Source organism: Sebastes fasciatus, chromosome 3, assembly GCF_043250625.1.
Source record: "Sebastes fasciatus isolate fSebFas1 chromosome 3, fSebFas1.pri, whole genome shotgun sequence".
Lineage (NCBI taxonomy): Eukaryota > Metazoa > Chordata > Actinopteri > Perciformes > Sebastidae > Sebastes > Sebastes fasciatus.
In genome coordinates, this window is record NC_133797.1 from 14,041,438 (window position 1) to 14,069,126 (window position 27,689).

The following is a 27,689-nucleotide window of genomic DNA, read 5'->3' on the forward strand; positions in this document are numbered from 1 at the left end:
TGTCCATAGTTAATCGCAATTAATCACAAATTCATCTCACATTTTTTTTATCTGTTCAAAATGCACCTTAAAGGGAGATTTGTCAAGTATTTAATACTCTTATCAACATGGGAGTGGGAAAATATGCTTCTTTATGCAAATGTATGTATATATTTATTATTGGAAAGCATTTAACAACATAAAACAATGACAAATATTGTCCAGAAACCCTCACAGGTACTGCATTTAGCATAAAAAATATGCTCAAATCATAACATGGCAAACTGCAGCCCAACAGGCAACAACAGCTGTCAGTGTGTCAGTGTTCTGACTTGACTATGACTTGACCCAAACTGCATGTGGTTATCATACAGTGGGCATGTCTGTAAAGGGGAGACTCGTGGGTACCCAGAGAACCCATTTTTATTCACATATCTTGAGGTCAGAGGTCAAAAGACACCTTTGAAAATAGCCATGCCAGTTTTTCCTCGACAAAATTATTATTATATGTTATTTAGCCTCCTTCGCGATAAGATAGTGTGACATGGTTGGATTCCTGAGGTTTTGTAGTTTAATTTGATGCCAGTATCTTCACTCTAGCTTTCAAACTGAGCCCGCTACAACCTACAAATCAGAAGTTGCATTAAACAAATTAGTGGCGTTAAAACAAATTTGCGTTAAAAATAGATGGATCACTGTTATCTGGCTCTTCTCCCATTTCTCCTAACTTTCTTCTCCTTCTGTCCAGAGTCTGCCAGGCAGTATCGACAAAGCAGTAGCCTATCTGGAAAGACGTCTGCCCAGCCTCACCAACCCATATGCTGTTGCCATGACGTCATATGCCCTGGCCAATGAAAACAAACTGAACCGCGAGATCCTCTACAAGTTTGCCTCCCCAGGTATTTCTGTAACATTAAATATTCCAAGATGATGTCTTGGGGAATAGTTAGTAAACTGAGCTTGTTCCAGGTAGAGCATACAGTAGTAATACAAAATATACTTGTGTGTCTTCCTCAGCGTTGTCCCACTGGCCGACACCTAAGGGGCATGTTTACACACTGGAGGCCACAGCTTACGCTCTCCTCGCTCTGGTCAAGGCCAAGGTGAGCATGTGCCACATGTGTGCGTTTCACCAGGATGTCCTGCTACAGAAAACATACAACTGAGTCTTCATCCATGCTGCCTCACTAACAGGGTAGAGGGTTTGGAAACAAAGTCAATGAAGCAATGAAATGTTGCTTACAGTAGCTTTTACACTTTTTAAATAACCATATTTGGCAAACATTATTGACCTTTTACACTACTGCTACCACTTCACAGAGCACTTCATGATTATCTCGATAGGTATTGAAGGCATTCTTTTCTGTCTCACTTGCAATGACTTAGTTATGACATAGTTATAAAAACAAGGTACTGACTTGAACATCCTGCAAGGCATAATCACACAATAATAACACACATTTGACAAAAACAGATTATTTGTGATTGATTGGTTTTATCAGGAAAGTTTCAAGTAGCTGCTGTTTGATGGTGCCATAATAGGGAAAAATATTATTTAGAAACTCTATGGTAGGTTTTGGAAAGTTCTCTCTATTTTCACTGAAGCTGTTTTATAAATGCAAATGCACTGTTAACCACGGACAATTTCAACCATTTACTTGCCTTCTGTTAATAAAGGCCTATGAAGACGCCAGACCTATTGTGAGATGGTTCAACCAACAGCAGAAGGTGGGCGGAGGCTATGGATCAACTCAGGTAACACAGACCCTTCTCTCCATCTTATGTTTACTTATAACCTGTTTACTGTATGTCTAAGTCTTTTTTTCTCCCCCTCACTTGTTTTCTCTCTAGGCTACCATAATAGTGTACCAGGCTATAGCAGAGTACTGGTCCAGCGCTAGAGAACCAGATTATGATCTGAATGTGGACATCTTGTTGCCGGGCAGGTCAAGGCCTGACAAGTACAACTTCAACATCAACAACCACTACGCCACCAGAACATCTAAAGTGAGCGCACACACAAACAGACTCCCAGTGGTTCATTAACATCATCAGTCCTGTTGTTTTCTGTATGTTTCTACTGCTGATCCCTGACTCTGTGTGTGTGTGTGTTTGTGTGCGTATTTAAATTCCCACAGATCAATGATATAAACCAGAACGTGAAAGTGACCGCCACGGGTTCAGGAGAAGCAACGGTGACAGTAAGTACAATATATTTTTATATTCTTCTATATATTTATCATCTGTTGATTACTGATGTGTGCTTTTTGAATCTCAGATACAACCACATACATTTTTATACTGGACAGATGTCTATTAGTTTATTACATATTAAGATGCACTTTTGTCTATGTGACAGATGGTGTCGCTGTATTACGCTATGCCTAAAGAAAAGGAGACTGACTGTCAGAAGTTTAACATGTCAGTGCAGCTCCTCCCAGGTAATTTGGTGCCCTCCTCCTCTTCCTGTTTATTTGTCTTCATTTGTTGTCATTTTATCCGTTTGTTTCTGCCAAGTACCTTATGAGAAAAGAATCAACTAAATACTCAATTACTCAATACAATGTTTTGCTCCTGCAGAAAAAATTGAGGAGGATGAGAAGATATACAAGCTGAGAATAGAGGTTTTGTAAGTACAATCAAGAAGTCATCCTGACAAGTGTTACAGTAACATGGCTTTATACACAACATGTTCTAACCAGATATGGCCCCTACAACACTTCACTTCTTAAACTCTCTGTTTCCTCATCATTTTAAATTGTCCTTTCTTCTGTGTGTGATTTCCTCGAATCTGAGCTCATTTGAGCTGCTCATTCCCACTCATTTAACCCTCTGAGACCCACAATAGACCCATTTTTGTCTATTTTAGGGGGCTACAGAGGGTCTTTAGGGGGAGATAGCAGGTCAACAGTAGATGTCACACAGAAGTGGTGTACATCATCTGAAAGCTGGGAACCTGAAGATTAATTTGAGATGCAGTTCACTGTGTGTCAAGTTGTTCTAGTCATAAACCAGAAATAAACATGATTTAATTCATTTATTGATTATTCAAAATAAATTGTGAAAGTGTATAAGGGTGTAGAACATTATGATGGCCGTCCCCACGCTCTGTTATGTCTCATAAGTTGTTGCAGCAATTTTTGGGTTGATACCATTTGTTACACAGATTTGGTGCTAAATTTAACCATTTTTTTACCACTTGAGAACTGATAAAAATGATCAATAATCCCTCCAAAATACCACATTAAGACACCAAGACCTTGAGGAATACCATAGAAAAAGCCATTTGGTTTCAAAAACTTTTGAAATCCGGAGATTTCTGCAAAAATTGCATTTTTCGGTGATTGGATGGCGAGCCCTTCTGTTCTGGAAACTGCTCAGAAGCCCACTTATTGTCAATCTAGCTAGGCCATCCATCCTCTAAATGTTGTAGGTCCGTAGTTTGTGGTTGTAAAGTTCCATGAGGCTGTGATTATCCTAGAGGTCACCACAGGTCATTGTATACAGTGAGGTCAAGTTTAAAAAAATGGTCTCATTACAATGAAGTGGCTACTATGGGGACTAACATCATCACACATGAATACAGTTGGATCATTGGATCCAAAAGAGATCCACATATGATATCTGTACCTTCACTCTAGCTCTAAAACTCAACCTGCTAGAGTCCGTGAAAGACAGGAAAGTCGGTCGGCATCGCCCGCGAGGATTAAATTGTATTTGAAACATCAATCTTTCTCTTAATCTTCTTTATGCTGTTATTTAATTATTATTCTGTCCGTTCTGTGTACAGGTATAAGGACAGGGAGCACGATGCATCCATGTCAGTCTTGGATATTGGCTTGCTAACTGGCTTCACGGTTAACACAAAGGACCTGGACTTAGTAAGAACTTACAGATCCACTTATACCCACATACAGCTCACAAGTCAGTGTTTATGGTTCTGAGAAACAAAATGTTTTTTATGGTTTCGAAAGTTGTCTGACTGTGTGTGTTTGTGTGTAGTTGTCCAAAGGACGTGCTCGCACTATTGCAAAATATGAGATGAACACAGTCCTGTCAGAAAGAGGCTCGCTCATCATCTACCTGGACAAGGTAAGACATCACTGTTTCCTACCTCTATACTTTTCTCTCTGCCTTGTTCTTTGTGTATTTATCTCCATCTCACCTTTGTCCACAGGTTTCTCACACACGACCAGAGGAGATCACTTTTAGGCTCCATCAGAAGATGGAAGTGGGCGTCTTACAACCAGCTGCTGTGTCTGTCTATGAATACTATGACCGTGAGTCTCAGACACACTTAGGAACATATGATGCCTCCATGTACTTTGCTGACAGTGGATGTCCGAGTAGATAACACCATGGATAAGCAGGCATTATTACATTTTCAACGTATTTAATGTGCATTTTCTGATCACACATACCACAAATCTTTCTCTCCCAACGCAGAAACACATTGTGTGAAGTTCTACCATCCAGAGAGGAGAGCTGGACAGCTACTGCGGCTCTGTAGAGGGGATGAATGCACATGTGCTGAAGGTAAACAGGATGATGTCAAACTGACCTAATTTCTCTACTGTAAACACAAAAACACAACACTTACAACATACAACCGTTTTCTCTCTCGCTGAGCTGTACTCCTTGTGATGGTGTGGTATACCACCAGTAAAGTGTTACATTTCAGATCTGGTGAAGGAGATGGTTGTGGAATTTGGTTTACAGTAACTCACCAGATTATAACGTAATCATTAGAATGTTCTGTCAGCGGCAACAAGCACCTGCAGGATCCTGTAGGATCAGAGCAGCAGTCGCTAAAGAATAACTCGCGAACATATTTAAATTGAGACTAAGATACAGCCGCACTCATCCATCAACTCATCCACACACACCTTTAATCAAATCATTAGTTGTGTATTCACTTTTTGCCGATTGTGTATTTCCAGAGAACTGCAGTATGCAGAAGAAGGACAAAGTCAACAATGATCAGCGCACAGCTAAGGTCTGTGAGAGTACACGGATCAGCAAAATAGACTTTGGTAAGAGAGTGTAAATGCACTGCATTTATGCAGCACTTTGATCCCAAAAATGTATGTGTTTGTGTGAGTAAGAGATTGAGAAAATCGGTGAGCAAGGGAGCTAACAATCTGCAACTTGTCTGTCCTCAGCGTACAAAGTGAGACTGGAAGAGTTTACAGACGGCTTGTCCACTGACATTTACACAGTGCAGGTCCTGGAAGTCATCAAAGAAGGTGAGTGTTTATCTTTCAACTGCCTAAAATGCACTACCTCCTGATGTTTCTAAGGTGCCTTAAAGGTGAAGGTGACATAACAATTTGTCTTGTCTGCCTCTTTCTGACATTTCATGGGCACATTGAATCTCAATGCTGTTTCCAGTCAGACAGAAAAATGATTGATTGATGACTGATGAATGGTCATTTAAAGGAAAAGTTCAACATTTAGGGAAATGTGCTTATTTGCTTTCTTGCAGAGTTAGATGAGTGAGAAGACTGGTACCACTCACATGTTTGTAGGCCAAGTATAAAGCTACCACTAGCAGCCAACCAAATTAGCTTGCCAGCAGACACTCCAGGAAGTTACTGGTCCTAGCCAAGTACAATAGTCCAGTACACCCCCTTAAAAGGTGAATTGTCATTTTTACGCTTAAATTTTTTGTACAGATTGTACAAACAAAATTGGAGGTGCTGGTAGGTGTATTTTGTTACCTTTGGACAAAGCCAGGCTAACTGTTTCCAGTCTTCATGCTTAGCTCAGTTAGCTGGTTGTTGGCTGCATATTTACTATACATTCATGAGAGTGGTATCAATAACGGGCGTCAATCTAACCCTCGGCAAGAAAGTGAACAAGCGTATTTCCCAAAATGTCCAACTATTGGCATGATTCCACTGTGGCACTGGGAGTATGTGAGAATACAGCACTAATAGTTTGTACTGCACCTTTAGCTATGCTTTTAATCCTTACCTTTTCTCTGTTCTATATTTTAATTACAGGAAATTTTGATGTGGGTCCTCTGAATAAACTGCGCACATTCCTCAGTTATCTGCACTGCAGGGAATCTTTAGATCTGGGGACAGGCAAAGCCTACCTTATCATGGGCTCATCCAAAGATATTCAGAGAGATGACCAACATCAATCGTAAGTTTGTTCTTTGTGTTAAAGTCAATGTTTGTGGTGGGTGCCTTTTTTAAAGATTTTTACTGTTTCACTGCTTTCTGTTACTAAATCAAGTTACTCTTTCTTGTACTCTAGTTTTACGTTACTGTTGATAGAGTCATTAAATGTACAGAAGGAGGGAGGAGGCTTGTGTTTTGTTATGTTGCAGCGGGTTACAGATGGCTGGTCACATGAAGAACCAATGTGTGTTTCACTTTGCTCTCCTCAGATACCAGTATGTACTCGGTGAGAGAACCTGGATCGAGTACTGGCCCATAGAAGCAGAGTGTAAAACTGAGGAACACCGACCTACCTGTTTGGGCATGGAGGAGATGGTCCAGCAGTACCAACTCTTTGGATGTCAGCAGTAGTGAAACGAAGGAAAAAGAAATAAAGTGTCAAATTGTTTTTATTTTGAATTGTTCTTATTATGTAAAACATTCACAGCTTTGAGATATGAGGGCTTACAATGTTGCACTATATTGATTAAAATGTAATTGTCTCAATCTAATTCTCTGTTTTATTCATTAATGTTTGATTACTATTATGTTGGTTGCTGTATAGTAAACTTAGAAGTTCAACTAGAGGTAGAAGTTTAACCCCCTGAGACCCGTGGGATCGCGGGTAATCCTGACCAACTTTACTGTCTTTCAGAGGCTGTAGCAGGTTCAGTTTTAGAGCTAGAAGGTACAGATATCATATGAAACTAAAAAACCTAAGGAATCCATTGGTACCAACCATGTGATGCTAGCATGTTGGGGGAGGAGGCTCAGCAACTCTCCAAAATTGGCATGGCCATTTTAAAAGGAGTCCTTTGACCTCTGACCTCAAGATATGTGAATGTAAATGGGTTCTATGGGTACCCACGAGTCTCCCCTTTACAGACATGCCCACTTTATGATAATCGCATGCAGTTTGGGGCAAAAACATGCAGTTTTTTGCATGCAGTATAAATGTGTTATTTTTGCCTATTCCAAAATGGTATTTGAATATTTCTGCATACTGGGGTCCCTAAACAGTCTTTGAATTACATAAATTGGGTATGACTGTAAGGCTGAGACTCTTGTGGATCAAATGAGCCCAACTGTATTCATGTTTGATGATGTTAGTCCTCATAGTAGCCATTTCATATAGTGAGACCATTTTTTTTAAACTTGACCTCACTGTATAAAATGACCTGTGTTGACCTCTAGGGTAATCACAGTCTCATGAAACTTTACAGCCACAAACTAGAGACCTAGAGAATTCAGAGGATGGATGTCTTTCCTAGCTTTATTGACAATAAGGAAGTTTCTGAGCCGTTTCCAGAACAGAAGTGCTCGCCATCCGATCGTAGAAAAATCCAATTCATGCAGAAATCTCAAAATGTCAAGAGTTTTTCATACCAAATGTGGTATGGTGTTCCTCAAGGTCTCGGTGTCTTAATGTTGTAATTTGGAGGGATTTTTGATCATTTTAATCAAATCTGCTCTTGAAACTCCCAATAAAACCCTGCCAGATACTTTGCCCATGCAGAAATTACTCAACCCGACTTTCACCCGAGAAGTTGTCTGTGTGCATGTTCAATATGTTTGTTTATGTTTACACTGATTCAGCAGTCTCAGAATAAGAAGTATAAGTGACTCAAACAAGAAGAAAACAAAGGCGTCACATTAGAAAACATTAAAAGCTGTTTATCTATAATTTTTCAGTGACCTGTTCATTCGACTGTATGCTGAGAAGTTAGTCAACCATGTAAATGTGGTCCGGGCCCAACAGCAAGGCCGCAACTTAAGATACTAGTTACATTTAACTATGAATGATTTTACTTGGAGCCGATAACAGTCCTAGGAAATACTTAGAGCCTAGGACTATGATAGATTCAGGTTCTTTTAAAATCAGGTGAGCGGAGTTAAAAACCAGACAGAAGTCTATAGTCAAATTAAAACCAGATTCATTATAATTAAAATAACATGGGTCTAAATGAATGATCAATTTAAAGGCTAAAATGAATAAAATGCTACTAGCAGCAAGGTTAAAACCCTATAAAAAGTCCAGTCCAATCCAGCGATCCAGTCAAATCCAGTCTGGCTCTTTAATCCAGTCCATTCTAGCGGTCTAGTCCAGTGGCTCAACGTGTCCGTGTTTTGGCTCCTCCCGTACTCCTACCACACCGTCTTCGTCCGAAGCCGTGAAATAACAGAGACACCACGACCAGTAGTGTGTTCCTCACTGCTTGGCTATCACCACGAGCTTTCCTGGCCTGTCTCAGTGTGTCCGCCACTCAAATGTACCAAAGAGTACTTACTATTTCTCTGGGCGGCAGGAGACCAACTGCCGACCAACGGTCTGAGTGGAGCTGCGTTGACGGACACGGTCTGCTGCATGACGTCACACAGGAACTCGCTGGTCACTGGGCTGGTAGGTAGTAGTCTTCAGGAGAGCCGTTGGTAGGTAGTAGTCGTCAGGAGAGCAGTTGGTAGGTAGTAGCCTTCAGGAGAGCCGTTGGTAGGTAGTAGTCTTCGGGAGAGCCGTTGGTAGGTAGTAGTCTTCGGGAGAGCCGTTGGTAGGTAGTAGTCTTCGGGAGGGCCGTTGGTAGGTAGTAGTCTTCGGGAGGGCCGTTGGTAGGTAGTAGTCTTCGGGAGAGCCGTTGGTAGGTAGTAGTCTTCGGGAGGGCCGTTGGTAGGTAGTAGTCTTCGGGAGAGCCGTTGGTAGGTAGTAGTCTTCGGGAGAGCCGTTGGTAGGTAGTAGTCTTCGGGAGAGCCGTTGGTAGGTAGTAGTCTTCGGGAGGGCCGTTGGTAGGTAGTAGTCTTCGGGAGAGCCGTTGGTAGGTAGTAGTCTTCGGGAGAGCCGTTGGTAGGTAGTAGTCTTCGGGAGAGCCGTTGGTAGGTAGTAGTCTTCGGGAGGGCCGTTGGTAGGTAGTAGTCTTCGGGAGGGCCGTTGGTAGGTAGTAGTCGTCTGGAGAGCCGTTGGTAGGTAGTAGTCTTCGGGAGAGCCGTTGGTAGGTAGTAGTCTTCGGGAGAGCCGTTGGTAGGTAGTAGTCGTCTGGAGAGCCGTTGGTAGGTAGTAGTCTTCAGGAGAGCCATTCTGCCGTCCCTAGACTGTTTCTCTGACTGAAGAACCCCCTTCTGCTGCGAGCCGCTCTCTCCTTTTCTCCATTCCGTCTGTGTCGCATCTCGCTAATTGCAATCGTTCAGCCACACCTGTCGCTCCTCCAGTAATCAGTCTCCTTGATTGGAGATGTGGCTGTCCATGGGTCATAACTCCAGTTCATGACATCTTAAAAACACACTTCTATCCACGTATTAAAAACAACCCACACAATTAAAGGGACTGTTTGTAACTTTTTACAGGTATAAATCTACCGGGTCGGTATCCCATGCGCCCTCGCATATGTGCGCGCGCTCGCATGTGGCCGGAGTCTCTGCTCCTCTGCCTGCCTACCTTCACTCACACAAACCGCGCGCGTTCTCGCTGTCTCGCTGTCTCACTGTCTCGCTCCACCTCTAGACGTGCATGCGCCTTCACACCACACTGCAGAAGAGTTAGTTTAGCTCTGAGAATATCTAGTGAATCGTTTGTGCAGAAATAACTGCTGCAGCTCCTCCAGACCAACAGAGGTTTTCCGTGTCTTGTGAAGTGACGGGGATCCGCAACGAGAAACGTTATCGTTTCTGACCGGGTGCAGGTGTCTCCCTGCGGGCGCAGTCGGGAGGCGATAACGTTTCTCTTCCTGCTTCAGCCCCGGCACCGACCCGCTTTTCCTGCTTCAGCCCCGGAGGCTGAGGCAGGAAAAGCCAACCCTAGGATCAGCATTGATTCATGGAGAGACCTTCGTCTGGTCAGCTAACATTACTGCCAAGCAGGTGAAATATAGAGTGATATTGTGGTTTTAGCTGACATGTTGCCTCACTATTTTGAGCAATGCTCGTTCATGTCTATTTAGAAAAAGCACAAGCGCAAGCCCGACGCTGACTTTCGTTGACTTAACGGTCACAGGTGTCGCTGTTAATAAGCATTTCTGATTCTTACAAACAGTCCTTTTAAAAGGTGAATTGTAATTTTTAATTTTTTTGTACAGATTATACAAACAAAATTGGAGGTGCTGGTAGGTGTATTTTGTTACCTTTGGACAAAGCCAGGCTAACTGTTTCCAGTCTTCATGCTAAGCTAAGTTAGCTGGTTGTTGGCTGCATATTTACTATACATTCATGAGAGTGTTATCAATAACGTGCGTCAATCTAACCCTCGGCAAGAAAGTGAACAAGCGTATTTCCCCAAAAAACTATTGGCATGATTCCACTGTGGCACTGGGAGTATGTGAGAATACAGCACAAATATTTTGTACTGCACCTTTAGCTATGCATTTAATCCTTACTTTTTATCTGTTCTGTATTTTAATTACAAGAAATTTTGATGTGGGTCCTCTGAATAAACTGCGCACATTCCTCAGTTATCCGCACTGCAGGGAATCTTTAGATCTGGGGACAGGCAAAACCTACCTTATCATGGGCTCATCCTGAGCAAGCGTGAGCCCGACGCTGACTTTCATTGACTTAATGGCCACAGGTGTCGCTGTTAACAAGCAATTCTGAAAGTTACAAATAGTCCCTTTAAAAGGTCGGTGCACCTACAACACAACATGCAGGGATAAAACATGCAAAATAATTTAGAATAAAAATAACTATAAAAAATGCAAAATAGAATAAAAACAACCAGAAAAAACATGCAGCATGAACAAGGCATTTTTGACCCTGTCATATAAACCCCTCATTGATTTTTTGTTGTTTATCTTTTTCCTCAGATCAGAGCTTATCGGAATTCAACGGTTTCTCAACTGCTGCTGGGAAATCATGTGTTTGTTTGTGGGGTGCAAGAGGAGGGGTGAGAGTGGATAAAAAGAGGGTGCTGCACAGCGACAGGCTACATTGACAGCGGATCAGGATCAGTTGAGGATGACTCTGCTGTGGCTGCTGGCCTCTGTGGCCTTTGTCTCCCTGACTTCTCTAGCTGATGGAGCTGCATTGTAAGTAGACCAGCCTATACCTTTACCCCGTGCTTGAATTAATTGACAAAAGAAAACAGAGCTAAAATATACAGTTTGTTTGTTCATCTTCATAATATTCACATTGTTGTTGGTTAAACTGTAATGAGAGCAACAACAATACTTGAGGTCCTCTGCATTTATATTACATTTAAAAAGTGTATGGATACAAATATTGTGTGTCTTACATAATGAGGGGCTGTAGTCCAGTTTGCGCTTTGTGTCACAAGGTAATGTGGTGTTTCAAATGATGCCAGTAAATTGGCCTATATTTTGTTCAGAGTTTGCACAACGATGCATTACGCCAGACAGAGCAAGAGTCTAGAGCCATGATGAAATGTTTTGTTGATCCAGTGCTGGATCTTCATCAAGGTAATCAATAGATTACTTATTGTGTGTCCATGATGGAGGTCATGATCCTGAGAGCACATAGGGGGGGGCAAGATAAACCTGAGGGGTCAGAAGACAAAAAATAACATTTCTGATGCACAAAATTAGGTTTATTTTTCAGACTTCTGCTTTTGAAATACTAAGAAGGTCCCCCTCTTCGAGCACACAAAAATCTCACCAAAAAAAAGTCACAATCATGCCCTCGGTAAGGCCAATACCTGACAAGAGGTAACAAGCACATTCATTTTAAAGAGTCATACACAAAAAAAAGTTTGGGAATCACTTCTCTAAGAGATCCACTCTTAAAACCTTTGGACAAATAAACACATAAACCTGTAAATCACGTGTTTAAACAGTGATAACCCTCCATTATTATCTCCGCCAGACGTAAGCCTGTTGGGAGATCATGTGTTTGGTCGTGTGTGTGCGTGTACCTGTCTGTCTGTCCACGGCTAATCTTGTATACTACTGGACCCATCAGCCTAATATTTTTTTGTTCTCATTTATGACTTTTTGGTCAAGGACCTCTCATAGTTGCAGTATTTCAAAATTTGTAAAAAGCTATTTCATTGACTATTTTATACCATGATTGAAGGCATTTCCGGCAAACGGCTAGGCTAAAAACAAGCCTTATCTTAGTCTGTTGCCGGCCACATTTTGACCTTTGTCGTAGCTGAAAAACTGACATCCACAGAAATGTTTGGTCTCATTTTGAACCGGAGTATCTGCAGATTAATTCCATACCCGATATGTTATGATCCACTAAAGTTAGGCACGATACACGATGAATAAATCCCTGTTTTTGTTATCTTCCCCGCCATCTTGACCGTAAAGGAACCGGGAGGGACAATAGTGAGATCCAATTTCTTTGTTTGGGAGGGGAGAGGGAGACACACCTGGCGAAGATCTGCACTCTACTGAGTGCACTTTTTCCGACATGTGTGTCTTATAGTGCCTTAAATGCATAAAAAAACATGTTTGTCAGTACCTAAACAGCATGTGGTTCTTTCTGCACAGTGACTACACATTACTCTTCCTCTCTCATCGCTGCTCTGCAGGCAGGTGATGTCTGCCCCCAACTTGTTGAGGGTAGGGACAGCAGAAAACATCTTTGTGGAGTGTCAAGACTGCTCCGGTGCAAACATCCCGGTCGAAATCAGCGTGAGGAACCATCCAACCAAAAACAAAAGGCTGGCATTCACACCTGTGACACTTACCAGTGCAAACAACTTCCAAGCGCTCGGACAAATAACGGTAGATGAAATACTGTCACTGTATATGTTACTGTTACTTGGCTTCATTTTCTAACATGGCCACAAAGAATCTAGAAATGAATCCAGAAACGCACATGATGTAAGTTACCCCACCCTGCTCCTCATGCGCTGCTCGTGTCTCTTCATACTGGTTTCAGATCCCTGCTGGGGACTTCAGCAAGGATCCCAACATGAAGCAGTATGTGTACCTGCAAGCACAGTTCCCTGACCAACTGCTGGAGAAAGTGGTCTTAGTGTCCTTCCAGTCCGGGTACATTTTCATCCAGACTGACAAGACTCTCTACACCCCCAACAGCAAAGGTGAGTTTTTTTTTTACATCAGTGCTGAAAAACACGGCAATGTCTTTACATGGCTTTTTTTCCAAATTGAATGATTGTACTGTAAATTACAGTAAATGAACCCTTCCCTACACATGGCCTAAAGTCAAAAAAGTTCTTTAACAGTCACATGACTCAAAATAGATACACCTTCCTTCAACCTTCAGCAGCAAAATTAACCTCTTCCCCTCTGTGTCAGTTCATTACAGGATGTTTGCACTGACGCCCCGTATGGAGCCAGTAGAGAGAGATGACGAAACTCAACCTGAAGCTTCTATTGCCATCGAGATTGTGGTATTGTATTTTACTTTTGATAAGCACAGAATTTAATGTAATATTATATAATCAGCTGTGACTGGGAGCAGGAAGCCTCTTGATGAGGTGATATCACAAATGCTTAACAGTAGATAAGTTTGCTGCAAATGACCAAAATAACCAAAACACATCCACTGAACCTTGTGTCTGTTTTGTGTCTAGTAACACCTGTCCTACCACTTACTGTTAAAACAAATGCATGCCTCCCTCTTGTGGTTGAGTTGCACATTGAAGACAGTCTCTTCCTTCTTAGATTGTAGATAAAGGACATACATAAAATGTAGCATGGACTTAATAAAATAATTTGTAAACTGGCACTGCTCTCTGTTAATGATTGTTCAATACTGTTCATTTTTAGACCCCTGAAGGCATCATTTTACCACTTGATCCAGTCTCTTTGAAATCAGGGATGCACTCTGGAGATTTCCAACTCGCTGAAATTGTCAGGTTAGTATTTTATCTTATTTAAATAAAATTGTCCACATTGTATCTCTATACATTTTGTTGTTTAGTGAAATTACATTTTAACATGAGTAACATGAATTCAATTCAAAATATTAATATCTTAAATCTTTTAAGATTATGCACAGGCTATTTTACCATGTTTATGTTGTGTTTTCTACAATTAATTTCCATGTTTGTAATTTAGTGTTTGGAAAACAACTTAAAACAAATAATAGCCTACAGTGTATGAAGTGTGGAGACCCTTACAAAAAAGAAGTTTGTTCAAGTGTGCTATTACTATGCTTCTTTTAAACTTAAAAAAGAGAGTATGCTTTCAGTTTAATTTGTATGTACTTATCAGAGATATACTTCACAAAATTATACTTAAGAATCCTTAGCTTATACAGACAGCAGTATAGAAATATACTTGGCAAGTATACAGAAGAGTCCAAGTATACTTGGAAATACTGAAAAGTATACAGAAAGTACATTTGTCTAAGTACTATAAGTTAATTTAAAGAAAACTTAGAAGTATACTTGCAGTAAAAACTATTAAACTAGTAGTTTGCCCCTGTTTCCAGTCTTTATGCTAAGCTAAGCTAACTGGCTGCTGGCTCTACCTTCATATTTAGCATACAGACATGAGAGTGGCAATAATCTTCTCATCTAAATTATAAATGGACAGACAAAACAGAAATGCATTTAATCCCTATGAACTATGAACTAAAACCAATCAGCCTAAAAGACATAAAACAAAGGTACTGCATCCGTTCTATCTAATGCAAAGCCAACCAGAAACCTTTAAACCTTTTCTTCTAAACTTCAGAGTTTCTGTAGTTCTCTATAAATGTTAAGTTCTTTGCAGCAGCTCATTTGTGTATTCCTATATCTCAATTTGTGTGACATAATAACTTCACGCAGTCCAAAGTCTAATTCCTGTTACCTTCAGTCTCTAAATTAATTTATACAGTATATCTTTTTTTGTTTGATTATTGAACTATGTGTTTGTGTGTGTGTTTAGTCCCGGACTGTGGAAGGTGGTGACGAAGTTCCACAGCAACCCACAGCAGAGCTTTTCTGCAGAGTTCGAGGTCAAAGAATATGGTGAGTCCTTCATTATCTTTACTTTTATTTAAATCTTATATAAACCTACAACATTCACTTATTTTTTACTGGATTGGACACAGAATAAAATGTTTTCAATTTTCCAGTGCTGCCCAGTTTTGAGGTTAAACTGACGCCTGTGAGCCCCTTCTTCTACGTGGACAGTGACGCCCTCACCGTCAACATCAAAGCTACGTAAGTGAAGTTCTATTTCGTTCTTCCTGACTGCCAGAGGCAGTGTTTAACACTGGATGTTATCCATCTCGCGCACGCGCAGGTCGAGTATTTAATATCAACGAAGTCACATGTGACCTGGGATGACGTAGTTTATATAAGCCCACGTCATCATCAGAGATGTCCCTTGAATCTTCTCGCGGCAGGTAATCCGCGAATGCAGGTTGATTAAAGAGATAAGCCGTTGACTTTTCGCTGGAAGCCCTGCAACCGCATGGTTGGAGCTACGGTTTCGTCCTCCAAGGGCTGCGATTAGTTAATCACGGCTACACTTTAGACGCTGTAACACCGGTGTTTTCGCCGGTTCAATTCAGCGAGGCTAACGACAGGTGAGCTAGGATAACAAGGTGAGTATATCCTCCCGTCGTTAGAGTTTAAGTTACGTTTGTTGATAGGAGTCTGTTTTCGGTCTCCTTTATTGTTTATTGCCGCCGAGCTAAGTGTTTGCGCTACAGTATCGGCGAGCCTCCGTCGGACAACGAGCCCCGTTGGGCTGTTGTTGGCTAATTCATTTCCTTTTACAGTGTGTATTGCTCAGCAGCGAGTGATTTCGCTCGTTAAAGCAGACATCTCCTTTGTTGATAGATAGAGCGACCGCTCCCCAGTAAGTGATTTCGCTTGTGGGTTAACTTATTTTGTGGCTGCTGTTAAAGGGGAAGTTATCATCTTCCCTGTCTTTTGTATAATAACAGTCCTAGTTCAAAGCTAGTGTCCTAGTTACTGAGACAGTTTGCTGTTAAGCAAATTGATGTAATTTTTTTTTTTTTTCTCTCTGTTACTAGAGAGTGCTTTCACTCCAGTGTAACCAATGATTTGCATAACTAAGTAAACACATTATATAAGTAAGATAAATACATTATTTAATTAAATATAAGAGTATAAAATTAATACTAAGAATTATTATAAATATCAGCAGCACCATGTTAGGTGAGCATGTTTGCCGTGCCTGCATGGCTCCACTGCTAGCTACTGATGGCCATGATGAATGCCCCACATGCCTCGGTGTTGTACACCTGAGGGAGGGGCTGTCCGACAGTCAGTGCATGAATTGTAGTTTTATGCCACGGGAGCTGAAGATAGCTCGATTAGCTGAGCTAGAAGAGCAGCTCGAGTGCCAGTTGCCCCTATCGGGTGTACCTTCAAATGCACGGAGTGGGCGGAGACGCGCCCCACCTGAGGGGGCCCCACCTACAAAAAAGGCACGGAAAGTGGACTGTTTGGCAACTAAGGTCGACACGCTAACATCAGAGTTTGCTGAGATTAAAGCGCTGCTCCTTAACCTTCAGCCAGGCAGGGTGAACGCAACCCAGAATGACAGCCCGCAGGCTATGACACCTACCCCACCGGGATGGGATGAGGATGCCCTGTCTACGAGGGCTTCCTGTAGCCAGTTCTGTGAGGACCGGCCTGGACAGGGAGAGCTAGTAGCCTCCTCCCACGCTTCTGACACCTGTTCCCAGCAGTCAGGAAGTGGGTCCAGGGCAGGCTCAGAGTCTGCTCCAGCGACAGTTAAGCCAGTGGTCCGTATGGCTCTGGCACGCTTAGGCTTGGATGAGGCCCCGACTGCGGGCACCTCATCCAGTGCATTTTTTAGGTGGGCCCCGCCCCTGGCGGGTTTCTCTGTTCCACCCTCCCAGCCATACATTGAGGAGCTCCACAAATGCTGGCCAGACCCGAAATCGCTTTCCCACCACACCACTGACGGCAGGGCCTTAGCTTCAATGCAGAACGCTGACACTTACGGACTGGGTAAGATGCCAGCAGTGGAGCCATCTATTGCCGCCCTTATTGTGTCTCCCAATGAGGTCTTGAGGCCTGATGCTCGCTGTCCCAGGCCCCAGTGTCGCATCACAGACGACTTTCTAGTCAAGGCTTATGAAACAGCGGCACGCATGGGCCGTCTTGGAAACTCTCTTTCCCACCTGATACTATCCTTGTCCCAGTCCCTGCAAGCTGCTGGCGTGGATGCTTCCGTCCAGAGCCTCAGTGATGCATCCCTGCAGGCGTCCGGTCTTATCACAAGGGAGCTTGGCAGACTAATGTCGACCCTTACGCTGACTCGCCGGCAGGTATGGCTGGCCCAATCTCCGCTTTCGGAGCCGGGCCGGAGAGCCCTCCGCACTCTCCCCGTGGTTCCGGGGGAGCTGTTTGGCCCAGCAGCACAGCAGGCCTTGGAGCGGGGAATCCAGGCGAACCAGACTCGGCAGCAGTTTGCTAGCTTCCGGGAACCTACGCCTTTATTGCGACAGCGGCCCCCACAGGGTGGTGGTACCAGTCGCCCTCGGCTTCCAGCTCGTCCTGATACGTACCCGAGGACCTCGCAGGCTCCGGCACGGCCGGTGCCTCAAGCGAGAAGGGGTCGGGGGTCAGGGTATTGCCCCCCCAGGTACCCAAAGGGCCAGAGGGGAAGATCCTGATGCCCCAGGGCCGGCAGTCGGACGCTTCTCCCAGCAGCAACTCAGCTGCTGGGAAAGCAGCACTTCAGACCCTTGGGTGGTGGCTACGCTTTCCCAAGGGTACAATCTCCAATTCCGACGCCGGCCCCCAGTTTTCAGTGGGATCAGACTGACCACGGTCAGAGATCCCACAAAGTCCCAGGCACTCAGACAAGAAATATCCACCCTCCTGGGGAAGGGTGCCATCGAAGAGCTGGGGCTAGAGACACAGCAAGGTGGGTTTTACTCAGTTTATTTTCTGATTCCAAAGAGAGAGGGTGGGTTTCGCCCTATACTGGACTTACGAGGGCTGAACACATTTCTGAAGGTGTTGCCCTTCCACATGCTGAGTACAGCAGATGTGCTCCAAAACGTGACACGGCACAGTTGGTTCACATCCATCGATTTGAAGGACGCATACTTTCACGTCCCAATAGCACTACCTCACAGGCAGTACCTGCGCTTCGCATTCGAAGGCAAGGCCTTCCAATTCAAGGTGCTCCCATTTGGTCTTTCCCTTGCCCCACGGGTCTTCACAAGGTGCATGAGGGCGGCACTCGCCCCGATGCAAGCCAGGGGTATGCTTATCCTCCCATACCTGGACGATTGGCTAATTTGTGCTCTGACCAGGGAACAGGCAGAGCGGGACACTGCGTCCCTTCTGCATCACGTGACGAGGTTGGGCCTTACCGTCAACCATGCCAAGAGTTGTCTCATACCCAGCCAAAGGGTAGTGTTCATTGGTTTAACTCTGGACTCCCGCCATATGCTGGCCTTCCCAACACCAAGACGAGTAAACGCCATACTCCAGCTCCTCCTCCGGTTCTGGAAGAACAGGAGGTTGAGGTACAGCCTGTTTCTCAGGCTGTTAGGTATGTTGACGTCAGTAACATCAGTAGTGCCACTGGGCCTCCTGTACTTACAGCCATTCCAAATTTGGATCAATGGTCTCCAATTAGATCCAAAGTCCCACAGATCCAAGAGAGTCAGGGTGTCCAGCCGATGCCTCCTTGCATTGCGGCCATGGAGAGCCGGGGCATATCTGGCCAGGGGCATCTCATTGGGTTCGATTCCCTCACGTCGCGAGGTGGTGGTGACCGATGCTTCGCCCTCCGGCTGGGGGGCAGTATGGCAGCACAGAGCGATAAGGGGGCTCTGGACAGCACAGGAAGCGGCGGAGCACATAAATGTGCTCGAGCTCCGTGCTATATATTTGGCACTTCGCAAATTCCTACCACATTTGAGAGGCAGGCATGTTGTTGTACGGTCCGACAACAAGTCAGCTGTCTACCATGTAAACCGGCAAGGGGGCACCAGATCAACCCGGTTGCTACAGGTGGCACGGAGACTTCTGGTATGGGCTTTCCCTTGTTTTTCCAGCCTCAGGGCCATGTATCTGCCAGGGCCACAGAATGTGGTGGCAGACTTTCTCTCCCGCCAGAAACCCCCTGCGGGCGAGTGGAGGCTCCACCCAGAGGTGGTAGAGGAGATATGGCGCAAATATGGCGCAGCAGAGGTGGATCTGTTTGCCTCAGAAGCCTCAACGCACTGCCCTCTTTGGTTCTCCCTGACGGAGACAGCAAGCCCGTTGGGACAGGATGCCCTGGCACACCCATGGCCAGATTGCCTCCTCTATGCCTTCCCACCATTCCCACTGATAGCAGTAACGCTACACAGAATACAGCACGGCAACAACAGACTCCTGTTGGTCGCCCCAAACTGGCCGGGGAGACCCTGGTTTCCGGGGATGCACAGGCTTCTGGACAGAGTTCCATGGTGCCTGCCCAAGAGGCAAGACTTGCTCTCACAGCTGGGGGGCCGCATCTGGCATCCGAACCCGGATCGCCTACAGCTTTGGGTATGGCCCCTGAGGAGCCGGACCCACTCCTAAGGGTATGTGACCAGGCGGTAATTCAAACCATTTCTGACTCAAGAGCACCCTCCACCAGGGCACTGTATGCCAACAGGTGGAAAATATTCTCAGAGTGGTGTAAAGTTCATGAGGAGGTACCTCAGAGTGCCTCTGTGCTAATAATACTGCGATTTTTGCAGTCTTTGCTGGAGAAGAAACTCTCTCCTTCTACCTTGAAGGTCTATGTAGCTGCTATTTCAGCCGGGCATGTCAGAGTGGATAACCAGACCGTGGGGTCTCACACTCTGGTGACCCAATTTCTTAAAGGAGCCCAGCGGCGGAACCCCCCGCAGGCTGTCAAGGTTCCCTCGTGGGAACTGCCTCTGGTGCTAGAAGCCCTTTGTCTCCCCCCCTTCGAGCCTCTGGAGCAGTCGGGGCTGGAGTGGTCTTCAGTAAAGGTTGCTTTCCTTTGGCGATGGCATCAGCAAAACGTGTGAGTGAACTTCACGCCTTGTCAGTGAGTGAAACGTGTATTCGCTGGAACTCAGATGGCACAGGGGTAGCACTTTGGCCTAACCCATCATTTTTCCCGAAGAGGTTGGCTCCGGCCCACTCTAATCAGGTCATTGAGCTGGCAGCTTATGACCCTTCATGCCTACAGGGGGAAGATGCTAAGTCAGCAGAACTGCTCTGCCCAGTGAGGGCCTTAAGGCATTATATACAGGTGACTGCGAGCTTTCGCCGCTCTGATAGTCTGTTTGTCTGCTATGGGGGCCATAGGAAAGGGCACACCCTGTCCAAGCAGAGGCTTTCCAGGTGGATTGTTCAGGCCATTGAGGAAGCATACAGGTCAAAAGGACTGCCTTTACCTCTTAATATCAGAGGCCACTCCACCAGGAGTGTCTCCACTTCCTGGGCAGCGCTACGGGGGATCCCCCTAAGTGATATCTGCGCTGCGGCCAGCTGGGCTACTCCATGCACCTTTGCCCGTTTTTACAGGGTCAATGTTGCTGCTCCCCATGCAGTAGCATCGGTGGTTTTTCAGGAATCCACAGGCCGTTCCCGGTGAGGTGGGTTTTCCTCGTGACTACGTTGGTAGTCGTCATCCAGTGTTAAACACTGCCTCTGGCAGTCAGGAAGAACGAAATAGAACGAGAGTTACGTATGTAACTACGGTTCTATGAGTTCTGGATGACTGCCAGAGTTGGCTGTCACTCGGAATCTTGGCGAGAAGATTCTGGAGGGACATCTCTGATGATGACGTGGGCTTATATAAACTACGTCATCCCAGGTCACATGTGACTTCGTTGATATTAAATACTCGACCTGCGCGTGCGCGAGATGGATAACATCCAGTGTTAAACACTGCCTCTGGCAGTCATCCAGAACTCATAGAACCGTAGTTACATACGTAACTCTCGGTTCTGTTGTTTAAAGACCAGGTTTTATAGGTAGATTGATTGGAGGAGAAAATAAAGAGAGTTGTTCAGAAGTTGTGTTGAGGCTCTTGCTATTTTAGTTTGTTAGCCGTTTGTTGTTTGTTTGTTTTTAATTGTCCTGTTTTGCTTCATTGTGGCTTAAACATGTCTCCCTCTTGTGGATTTAGGTATCTGTTTGGTGAAGAGGTGGATGGGACGGCCTACGTGGTGTTTGGGGTTATGCAAGACGGTCAAAAGAGGAGCTTTCCAGGTTCTCTTCAGAGAGTACAGGTGAACATATTCTTACACTTTTGATGTATTTTTATATGTTTTGTAAAAGTTATCTTTCAGAGGCTGTGGCAGGTTCAGTTTTAGAGCTAGAAGGTACAGATATATGAAACTAGAAAACCTAAGGAATCCATTGGTACCAACCATGTCACGCTAGCATGTTGGGGTAGGAGGCTCAGTAATGCTCCAAAGTTTGGCTAAATTTTGGCATAGCGTTTTTCAAAGGGGTCCCTTGACCTCTGACCTCGAGATATGTGAATGTAAATGGGTTCTATGGGTACCCACGAGTCTCCCCTTTACAGACATGCCCACTTTATGATAATCACATGCAGTTTGGGGCAAAAACCAAACACTTATTTTTGCCTATTCTAAAATGATGTGCTTGAATATTTCTGCATACTGGGGTCCCTAAACAGTCCTGGAATTACATAAATTAGGTATCACTGTAAAGCTGAGACTCTTGTGGATCCAATGAGCCCAACTGTATTCATGTGTGATGATGTTAGTCCCCATAGTAGCCATCTCATTGTAGTGAGACCATTTTTTGAAACTTGATGTAACTGTATAAAATGACCTGTGGTGACCTCTAGGATAATCACAGCCTCATGAAACTTTACAACCACAAAAGTGCAATTCTTGAAAAAATCTCAAAATGTCAAAAGTTATTGTTACCAAATTACAGCATGGCTTTTTCTATGGTGTTCCTCAAGGTCTTGGTGTCTTAATGTTGTATTTTGGAGGGATTATTTATAATTTTCATCAATTCTCGAGTGGTAAAAAATTGTTAAATTTAGCACCAAATCTGTGTAACAAATGGTATGGACAAACTTAATGGGAATGGCCATCATAATGTTCTAAGCCCTTATAAACTTCCACAATTTTATTTTAATTAATTAATTCATGTTGATATCTGGTTTATGACTAGAACAACTTAACACACAGTGCTGAGCTGCATCACAGATTAATCTTCAGGTTCCCAGCTTTCAGATGATGTACACCATTTCTATGTGACATCTACTGTTGACCTGCTATCTCCCCCTAAAGACCCCCTGTAGCCCCCTAAAATAGACAAAAACGGGTCTATTGTGGTTCTCAGAGGACAGTAGTAAAGTACCTGAACCACTAACTGTATCACTGTACCACTATACTGTATTTCAAGATGCATTATTATATTATTTCTCATTAGGTCCAGAGAGGTAGTGGAGAGGTCACACTGAAGAGAGAGCACATCACACGGATATTCCCAAACATCAACGACCTGGTGGGGAGTTCCATATTTGTAGCTGTCAGTGTGCTGACGGAGAGCGGTAAGAAAGAAAGACTGTGTGTTTGGGCCTATTCAGTATATTTGAAAAAAGAAAATAAAGATATCAGGATACTTTTTTCTGGATTGTGAACAGATTAAAAAACAGACTCTTGTAATAAGTTTGTGTGTGAATGTGTTTGTGTTTCTGCATCAACTCACAGGTAGTGAAATGGTGGAGGCAGAGTTGAGAAGTATCCAGATTGTCACATCACCTTACACCATCCACTTCAAGAAAACCCCAAAATATTTCAAACCAGGAATGTCCTTCGATGTTGCGGTAACTACACTTGTTTACATTTACATAAACTGACAGCATATGTATGGCTTATGGCTTGGTACTTCCTGGCAACAAACAAAAAATGTTCTCAGACATAGAGGGGGATTATAAGAGGAAATTTATTTAAAAACAAACATTATGTTCGTAGTACAATTTGTGGGGTGAATATATGAAATGTTATAGATGAAGAAAAATTAAGAAAAGTAAAAATTATAAATCCATTCAAGAAAAGATGCATAAAATGTTTTTGAGAGGTACAGGGATGAGGAAGGGGCCTTGTCTCTCTCGGGACTGTGAAGCTCATTGTTGATGTTGTTGTTATTGTTTTTTTATATTAAGATGATTATTTATGTGTATATGTGATAAACATTAAGTTAATTATTTAAGTTATAGAAAGGAGTAGGACCATATATAAGTGTTTACTTCAGCCTTTTCGGACATACAATATTTATTTATTTAATTTATTTAGAATTTACTGTATATGTTTACTGTTATTTTATTGGTTATTCTTATTATTTGTTACATGTTCAAAATAAATCAATCTAATCAAATGGCTATATTTCTAAATCCTTCACTGAAAACATTTCATAACTGAAATATAGTTACTCTTTGAAAACACAAATGGCAGTATGTCCTAAATATAAAAGTCACATGATGTTTATTACGATATAAAGGCAGACATGTGAGATTCCAGAGAAAAAGAAATTCATCCATCAACAGTTTGGGTCGCCATAAACTACCTGAGTCTTAAACTTAGTGCACAGCACTAAAAACAAATCTAATAACATGAGTTTGACCTTAATAAGGTGTGTTTTAATAAGACAGTTGGATGTTTTCTGATTGTTCAGCTGTTTGTGTCTCTGATGGCAGGTTGAAGTTGTGAATCCTGACGGCACTCCGGCACAAGGTGTTACAGTGGTGGTCGATCCAGGACAGGTGCAGGGCTTCACCGCAGCCAATGGCATGGCGAGGCTTACCTTCAATACAGTGGCAGGGGAACCAAGACTGACAATCACCGTAAGTCTCTGAAATCTTTTACCCTTTTTGATTATAGCCCAAATGGCCACTTAAACCTCCATTAATCATCCATCCATTATCTGTAACCTATTATCCTATTCGGGTTCCCGGGGGGGGGCTGGAGCCGATCCCAGCTGACATTGGGCGAAGGCGAGGTACACCCTGGACAGGTCGTCAGACTATCACAGGGCTGACACAGAGAGACAGACAACCATTCATGCTCACATTCACACCTACGGCCAATTTAGAGTCAACAATTAAACTAACCTGCTTGTGTTTGGACTGTGGGAGGAAACCGGATTCAAACCTGCTTGCTGTGAGGCGACAGTGCTAACCATTGCACCACCCTTCAGCCCCTACATTAATCAAGATTTTTGATATTCACTTGAAGAGGTGAAATCAGCAGAGCTATCACCCAGCTCCTTGTTTTGGTTCTGCTGCTCAGACATTTACTGTACAGTATGTGAATGGTGAACTTCATCCTGTCAGTGTTATGTTTTTTGGTCATTCTATTTAGCAATTTTATATTGCTAGGCAGAACTATGGAAGTCAAAGCCTCAATAAGTTAAGATAGGATAGACATGGGACTTTTCAAGTATTATTTATTAAACTGTGTGTATATGTTTACCTGTGTGTGTCTTTAATTGCAGGCAAAGACCAATGATCCTCGTTTATCACCTGATAGGCAAGCATCAGCCAGCATGTCTGCTCTCCCATATACCACTAAAAGCAACAACTACATCCACATAGGTAAGTTACATCTTGAAATGACATCAGATGATTAAAAACAAAGGTGGTGGCAGTGGCAAAGTATGCACCATGCGCTAAATCTTTTCTGTGTTCAGCACTCATCACAACATGTCACATTTGCAGGTGTGGATGCAGCTGAGCTGGACCTAGGAGACAACCTGAAAATCAACCTCAACCTCAACAGGCAGGAAAATCACGACACTGACATCACATACCTGGTGAGAGGTGTTTTACACCTGTGCTTGTGTGCACATATGTAACTCTTTTTGTTGCGTCCCATGACTCATGTGTGATAAGTGCTGATGTATAAATCTGTGTCTCTAGATCCTGAGCAGAGGTCAGCTGGTGAAAAGTGGCCGTTACAGGACAAGAGGTCAAGTACTGATTTCCCTGATAGTTCCCATTACCAAAGAAATGCTGCCATCGTTCCGCATCATAGCCTACTACCATACAAATGGCAATGAATTGGTATCAGACTCTGTTTGGGTGGATGTCAAGGACTCCTGCATGGGCTCGGTGAGTCCCACAACACTGATGTAACGAAAAGGCAAACAAGACACCCATGCACAACCTGATAAAGTTATTTGTATACTTCTCTCATATATTTTTATGTATGAAACAAATTCAAAACTGCACGTCTCATTCACTGATTCACATTTAGCTGAGTCTGGAATCATCGAGACCCGCTCCATCCTATGAGCCTCGAATGATGTTTGGTCTGAAGGTCACAGGAGATCCAGAGGCCACAGTGGGATTGGTGGCAGTTGACAAAGGCGTCTACGTCCTAAACAACAAGCACCGCCTCACCCAGAAAAAGGCAATTTCTTTATTTCATAATTATCTTTGAGGATATTTAAAATGGCTTAAATTCAAAAAGCTATGTATAAAACGAATTCACACGTTAACTGTCAATTTTGTTAGCTTTTGGATTCAAATAATATCCGGTGTAAGTTTGTCCTGCAGCAAATACATTGCATGAGTAAATGTGTCTCATTCCTACCTGCTCAGGTGTGGGACATTGTCGAGAAGCACGACACAGGCTGCACACCAGGTGGAGGGAAGGACGGTATGGGTGTGTTCTACGATGCCGGGCTGTTGTTTGAGTCCAGCACGGCTTCTGGTACTCCCTACAGACTAGGTGACGCTACTTTACCCTCCCCTTCTCTGAACATGCCTCTCTTTAGGCTCGATGAAATATCTCTAACTAGGAGAAGTGGGCACATGGACCTTTATTCATCACCTACAGTCAAATGCTTTTATATTAGTAAGGATCTAGTGGACAGTAGAAGAACTGCATCTTAAAGGGTCTTTTCAACCAGATTACATTATTCTTGCTCCCCTTTGTCGGTATCTGGACATGCAGATAGTTTCAGAGACACTGTTTCTGAAATCACTCGTTGCTGTGTAGTTTTTTTAATTCTTCAGTGCTGCGAGCACCACAAACAGAGAGCCAGAATCTCAAACAGATGTCTTACACTTTGGGCACATAAAACCAACACTATACCACTTGGGGTAAGTGAGATAATTTGGTTGAACCGACGCTTTGAGGCATTTCTATATTAACATTAACACTGGTCACTGCTACATGAGCTGATCAGGATCCCTCCTGTTTGTTAGGGCTTTTAAAAGATGTTTTATTCTAATAAAGCATTTATACAATGTTTTAACATTTCAACAAATGAGGTGTGCAATTGTAGATCATATTTTCTCACACCCACACGCTGTCAATGTGTCCAACCAGATAAACCATCTCAGTCTGATTTTAAGAGTATCGCATCAACTAAACCACGCAAAACTCAAGTCTGGGTGCAACATGTTAAAGATCTTGTCTGTGTTGCATTTCCAGAATTGAAATGTCCGGCCCCCAGCAGGAGGAAACGAGCCCCTACTGTAATGGATGTCACAACCAGCTTACGTAAGAACCACAGCTCTAAACTACCCAATAACCACATATTCAGTCACTCAGTTCAGGACTTTGGACTTTGACAATACTCATCTTTGCCATGTAATGTATTAGTCTTTTCCTCCATTTCCCATTTAGTTTTTTAGTTTATTTGTTTTTCCTTATTCAAATCCTTATTGTTATCCTTATTCTTGTACTTCATATCGTCTCACCTCTAACTCTCCTCTACAACCCTCTTTCTTTCCAGTGAGTCAATATAACGACCAACTGCAGCGTGACTGTTGTTCGGAAGGCATGAGGCCTACCCTCCTCTCATACAGCTGTGAGAGGCGCGCCGAGTACATCCTTGATGGCGCAAGCTGTGTCGCTGCCTTCGTACACTGCTGCAAGGAGATGGAAACCCAGCGATCTGAGAAGAAGGAGGATAGCCTCCTACTGGCTCGCAGTAAGAGACGGGGACAAGGGATGGGTGGTTACTATTCATGGTCATACTTACGAAACAATCAAAATGATAACCTTTTTAATGACACTTTAGGTGAGGAGGATGACAACAGTTACATGGACAGCAATGAAATTGTTTCTCGCACCAAGTTCCCTGAAAGTTGGCTGTGGTTAGATGTCCATCTGCCTGCTTGCCCTCGACAAACACCTAACTGGTGAGTAAACTGAAATATACACAGAAAAAATACACTGATAACTTCACACCGACACCACTAGGATTCAAAGGTACCTCTCAAAGTGTTGACACTTTTCTTTGTTTCAGTGACACCACATCATTGACGAAAAATGTTCCTTTGCAAGACTCGATCACAACCTGGCAGTTCACTGGCATTAGTCTGTCAAAAACTCACGGTGAGGATTCAGTGGCTAAAATCTGTCATGTGTTTTAGTTGTGCCTCTAACCTTAAACCTCTATCATCCCTTTACACCTTTCTCTCTCTCTCCCTTTCTCTGTTTCATCACTTCTTTTTTAATCTCTCTCATCTTAAAGGAATCTGTGTTGGCGCTCCGTTAGAAGTGATTGTCCGAAAGGAATTCTTCATTGATCTCAGGCTGCCGTACTCTGCTGTACGTGGAGAGCAGCTAGAAGTTAAGGCAATCCTCCACAACTACAGCCCCGATGATGTCACCGTAAGTCTGGGTTGCCCTGCTCTGGTGTTTTATGCCAGAGACAATGAGGCCATGATATTTTTC

At 43.5% G+C, this 27,689-nt stretch overlaps 1 protein-coding gene across 1 annotated transcript in view; it reads left to right on the forward strand.

Annotated features, from left to right (window-relative positions):
• Window positions 1-27,689, forward strand: part of LOC141765420 (uncharacterized) — a 61,066-nt gene that overhangs the window by 17,549 nt on the left and 15,828 nt on the right. The window contains exons 26-62 of the mRNA XM_074631470.1: window positions 728-878; window positions 997-1,082; window positions 1,657-1,734; window positions 1,831-1,986; window positions 2,118-2,180; window positions 2,339-2,420; window positions 2,560-2,608; window positions 3,770-3,860; window positions 3,982-4,071; window positions 4,157-4,259; window positions 4,426-4,515; window positions 4,920-5,012; window positions 5,142-5,225; window positions 5,985-6,129; window positions 6,377-6,517; window positions 8,241-8,317; window positions 11,029-11,152; window positions 12,619-12,814; window positions 12,972-13,134; window positions 13,352-13,446; window positions 13,826-13,914; window positions 14,933-15,015; window positions 15,123-15,210; window positions 21,143-21,245; window positions 22,429-22,549; window positions 22,710-22,825; window positions 23,696-23,842; window positions 24,493-24,592; window positions 24,716-24,810; window positions 24,917-25,108; window positions 25,254-25,409; window positions 25,601-25,730; window positions 26,439-26,507; window positions 26,743-26,940; window positions 27,031-27,151; window positions 27,259-27,347; window positions 27,487-27,626. Of these exons, the coding sequence (XP_074487571.1) occupies window positions 728-878; window positions 997-1,082; window positions 1,657-1,734; window positions 1,831-1,986; window positions 2,118-2,180; window positions 2,339-2,420; window positions 2,560-2,608; window positions 3,770-3,860; window positions 3,982-4,071; window positions 4,157-4,259; window positions 4,426-4,515; window positions 4,920-5,012; window positions 5,142-5,225; window positions 5,985-6,129; window positions 6,377-6,517; window positions 8,241-8,317; window positions 11,029-11,152; window positions 12,619-12,814; window positions 12,972-13,134; window positions 13,352-13,446; window positions 13,826-13,914; window positions 14,933-15,015; window positions 15,123-15,210; window positions 21,143-21,245; window positions 22,429-22,549; window positions 22,710-22,825; window positions 23,696-23,842; window positions 24,493-24,592; window positions 24,716-24,810; window positions 24,917-25,108; window positions 25,254-25,409; window positions 25,601-25,730; window positions 26,439-26,507; window positions 26,743-26,940; window positions 27,031-27,151; window positions 27,259-27,347; window positions 27,487-27,626 (4,194 nt within the window). The remainder of the gene's footprint in view (window positions 1-727; window positions 879-996; window positions 1,083-1,656; window positions 1,735-1,830; window positions 1,987-2,117; window positions 2,181-2,338; window positions 2,421-2,559; window positions 2,609-3,769; window positions 3,861-3,981; window positions 4,072-4,156; window positions 4,260-4,425; window positions 4,516-4,919; window positions 5,013-5,141; window positions 5,226-5,984; window positions 6,130-6,376; window positions 6,518-8,240; window positions 8,318-11,028; window positions 11,153-12,618; window positions 12,815-12,971; window positions 13,135-13,351; window positions 13,447-13,825; window positions 13,915-14,932; window positions 15,016-15,122; window positions 15,211-21,142; window positions 21,246-22,428; window positions 22,550-22,709; window positions 22,826-23,695; window positions 23,843-24,492; window positions 24,593-24,715; window positions 24,811-24,916; window positions 25,109-25,253; window positions 25,410-25,600; window positions 25,731-26,438; window positions 26,508-26,742; window positions 26,941-27,030; window positions 27,152-27,258; window positions 27,348-27,486; window positions 27,627-27,689) is intronic.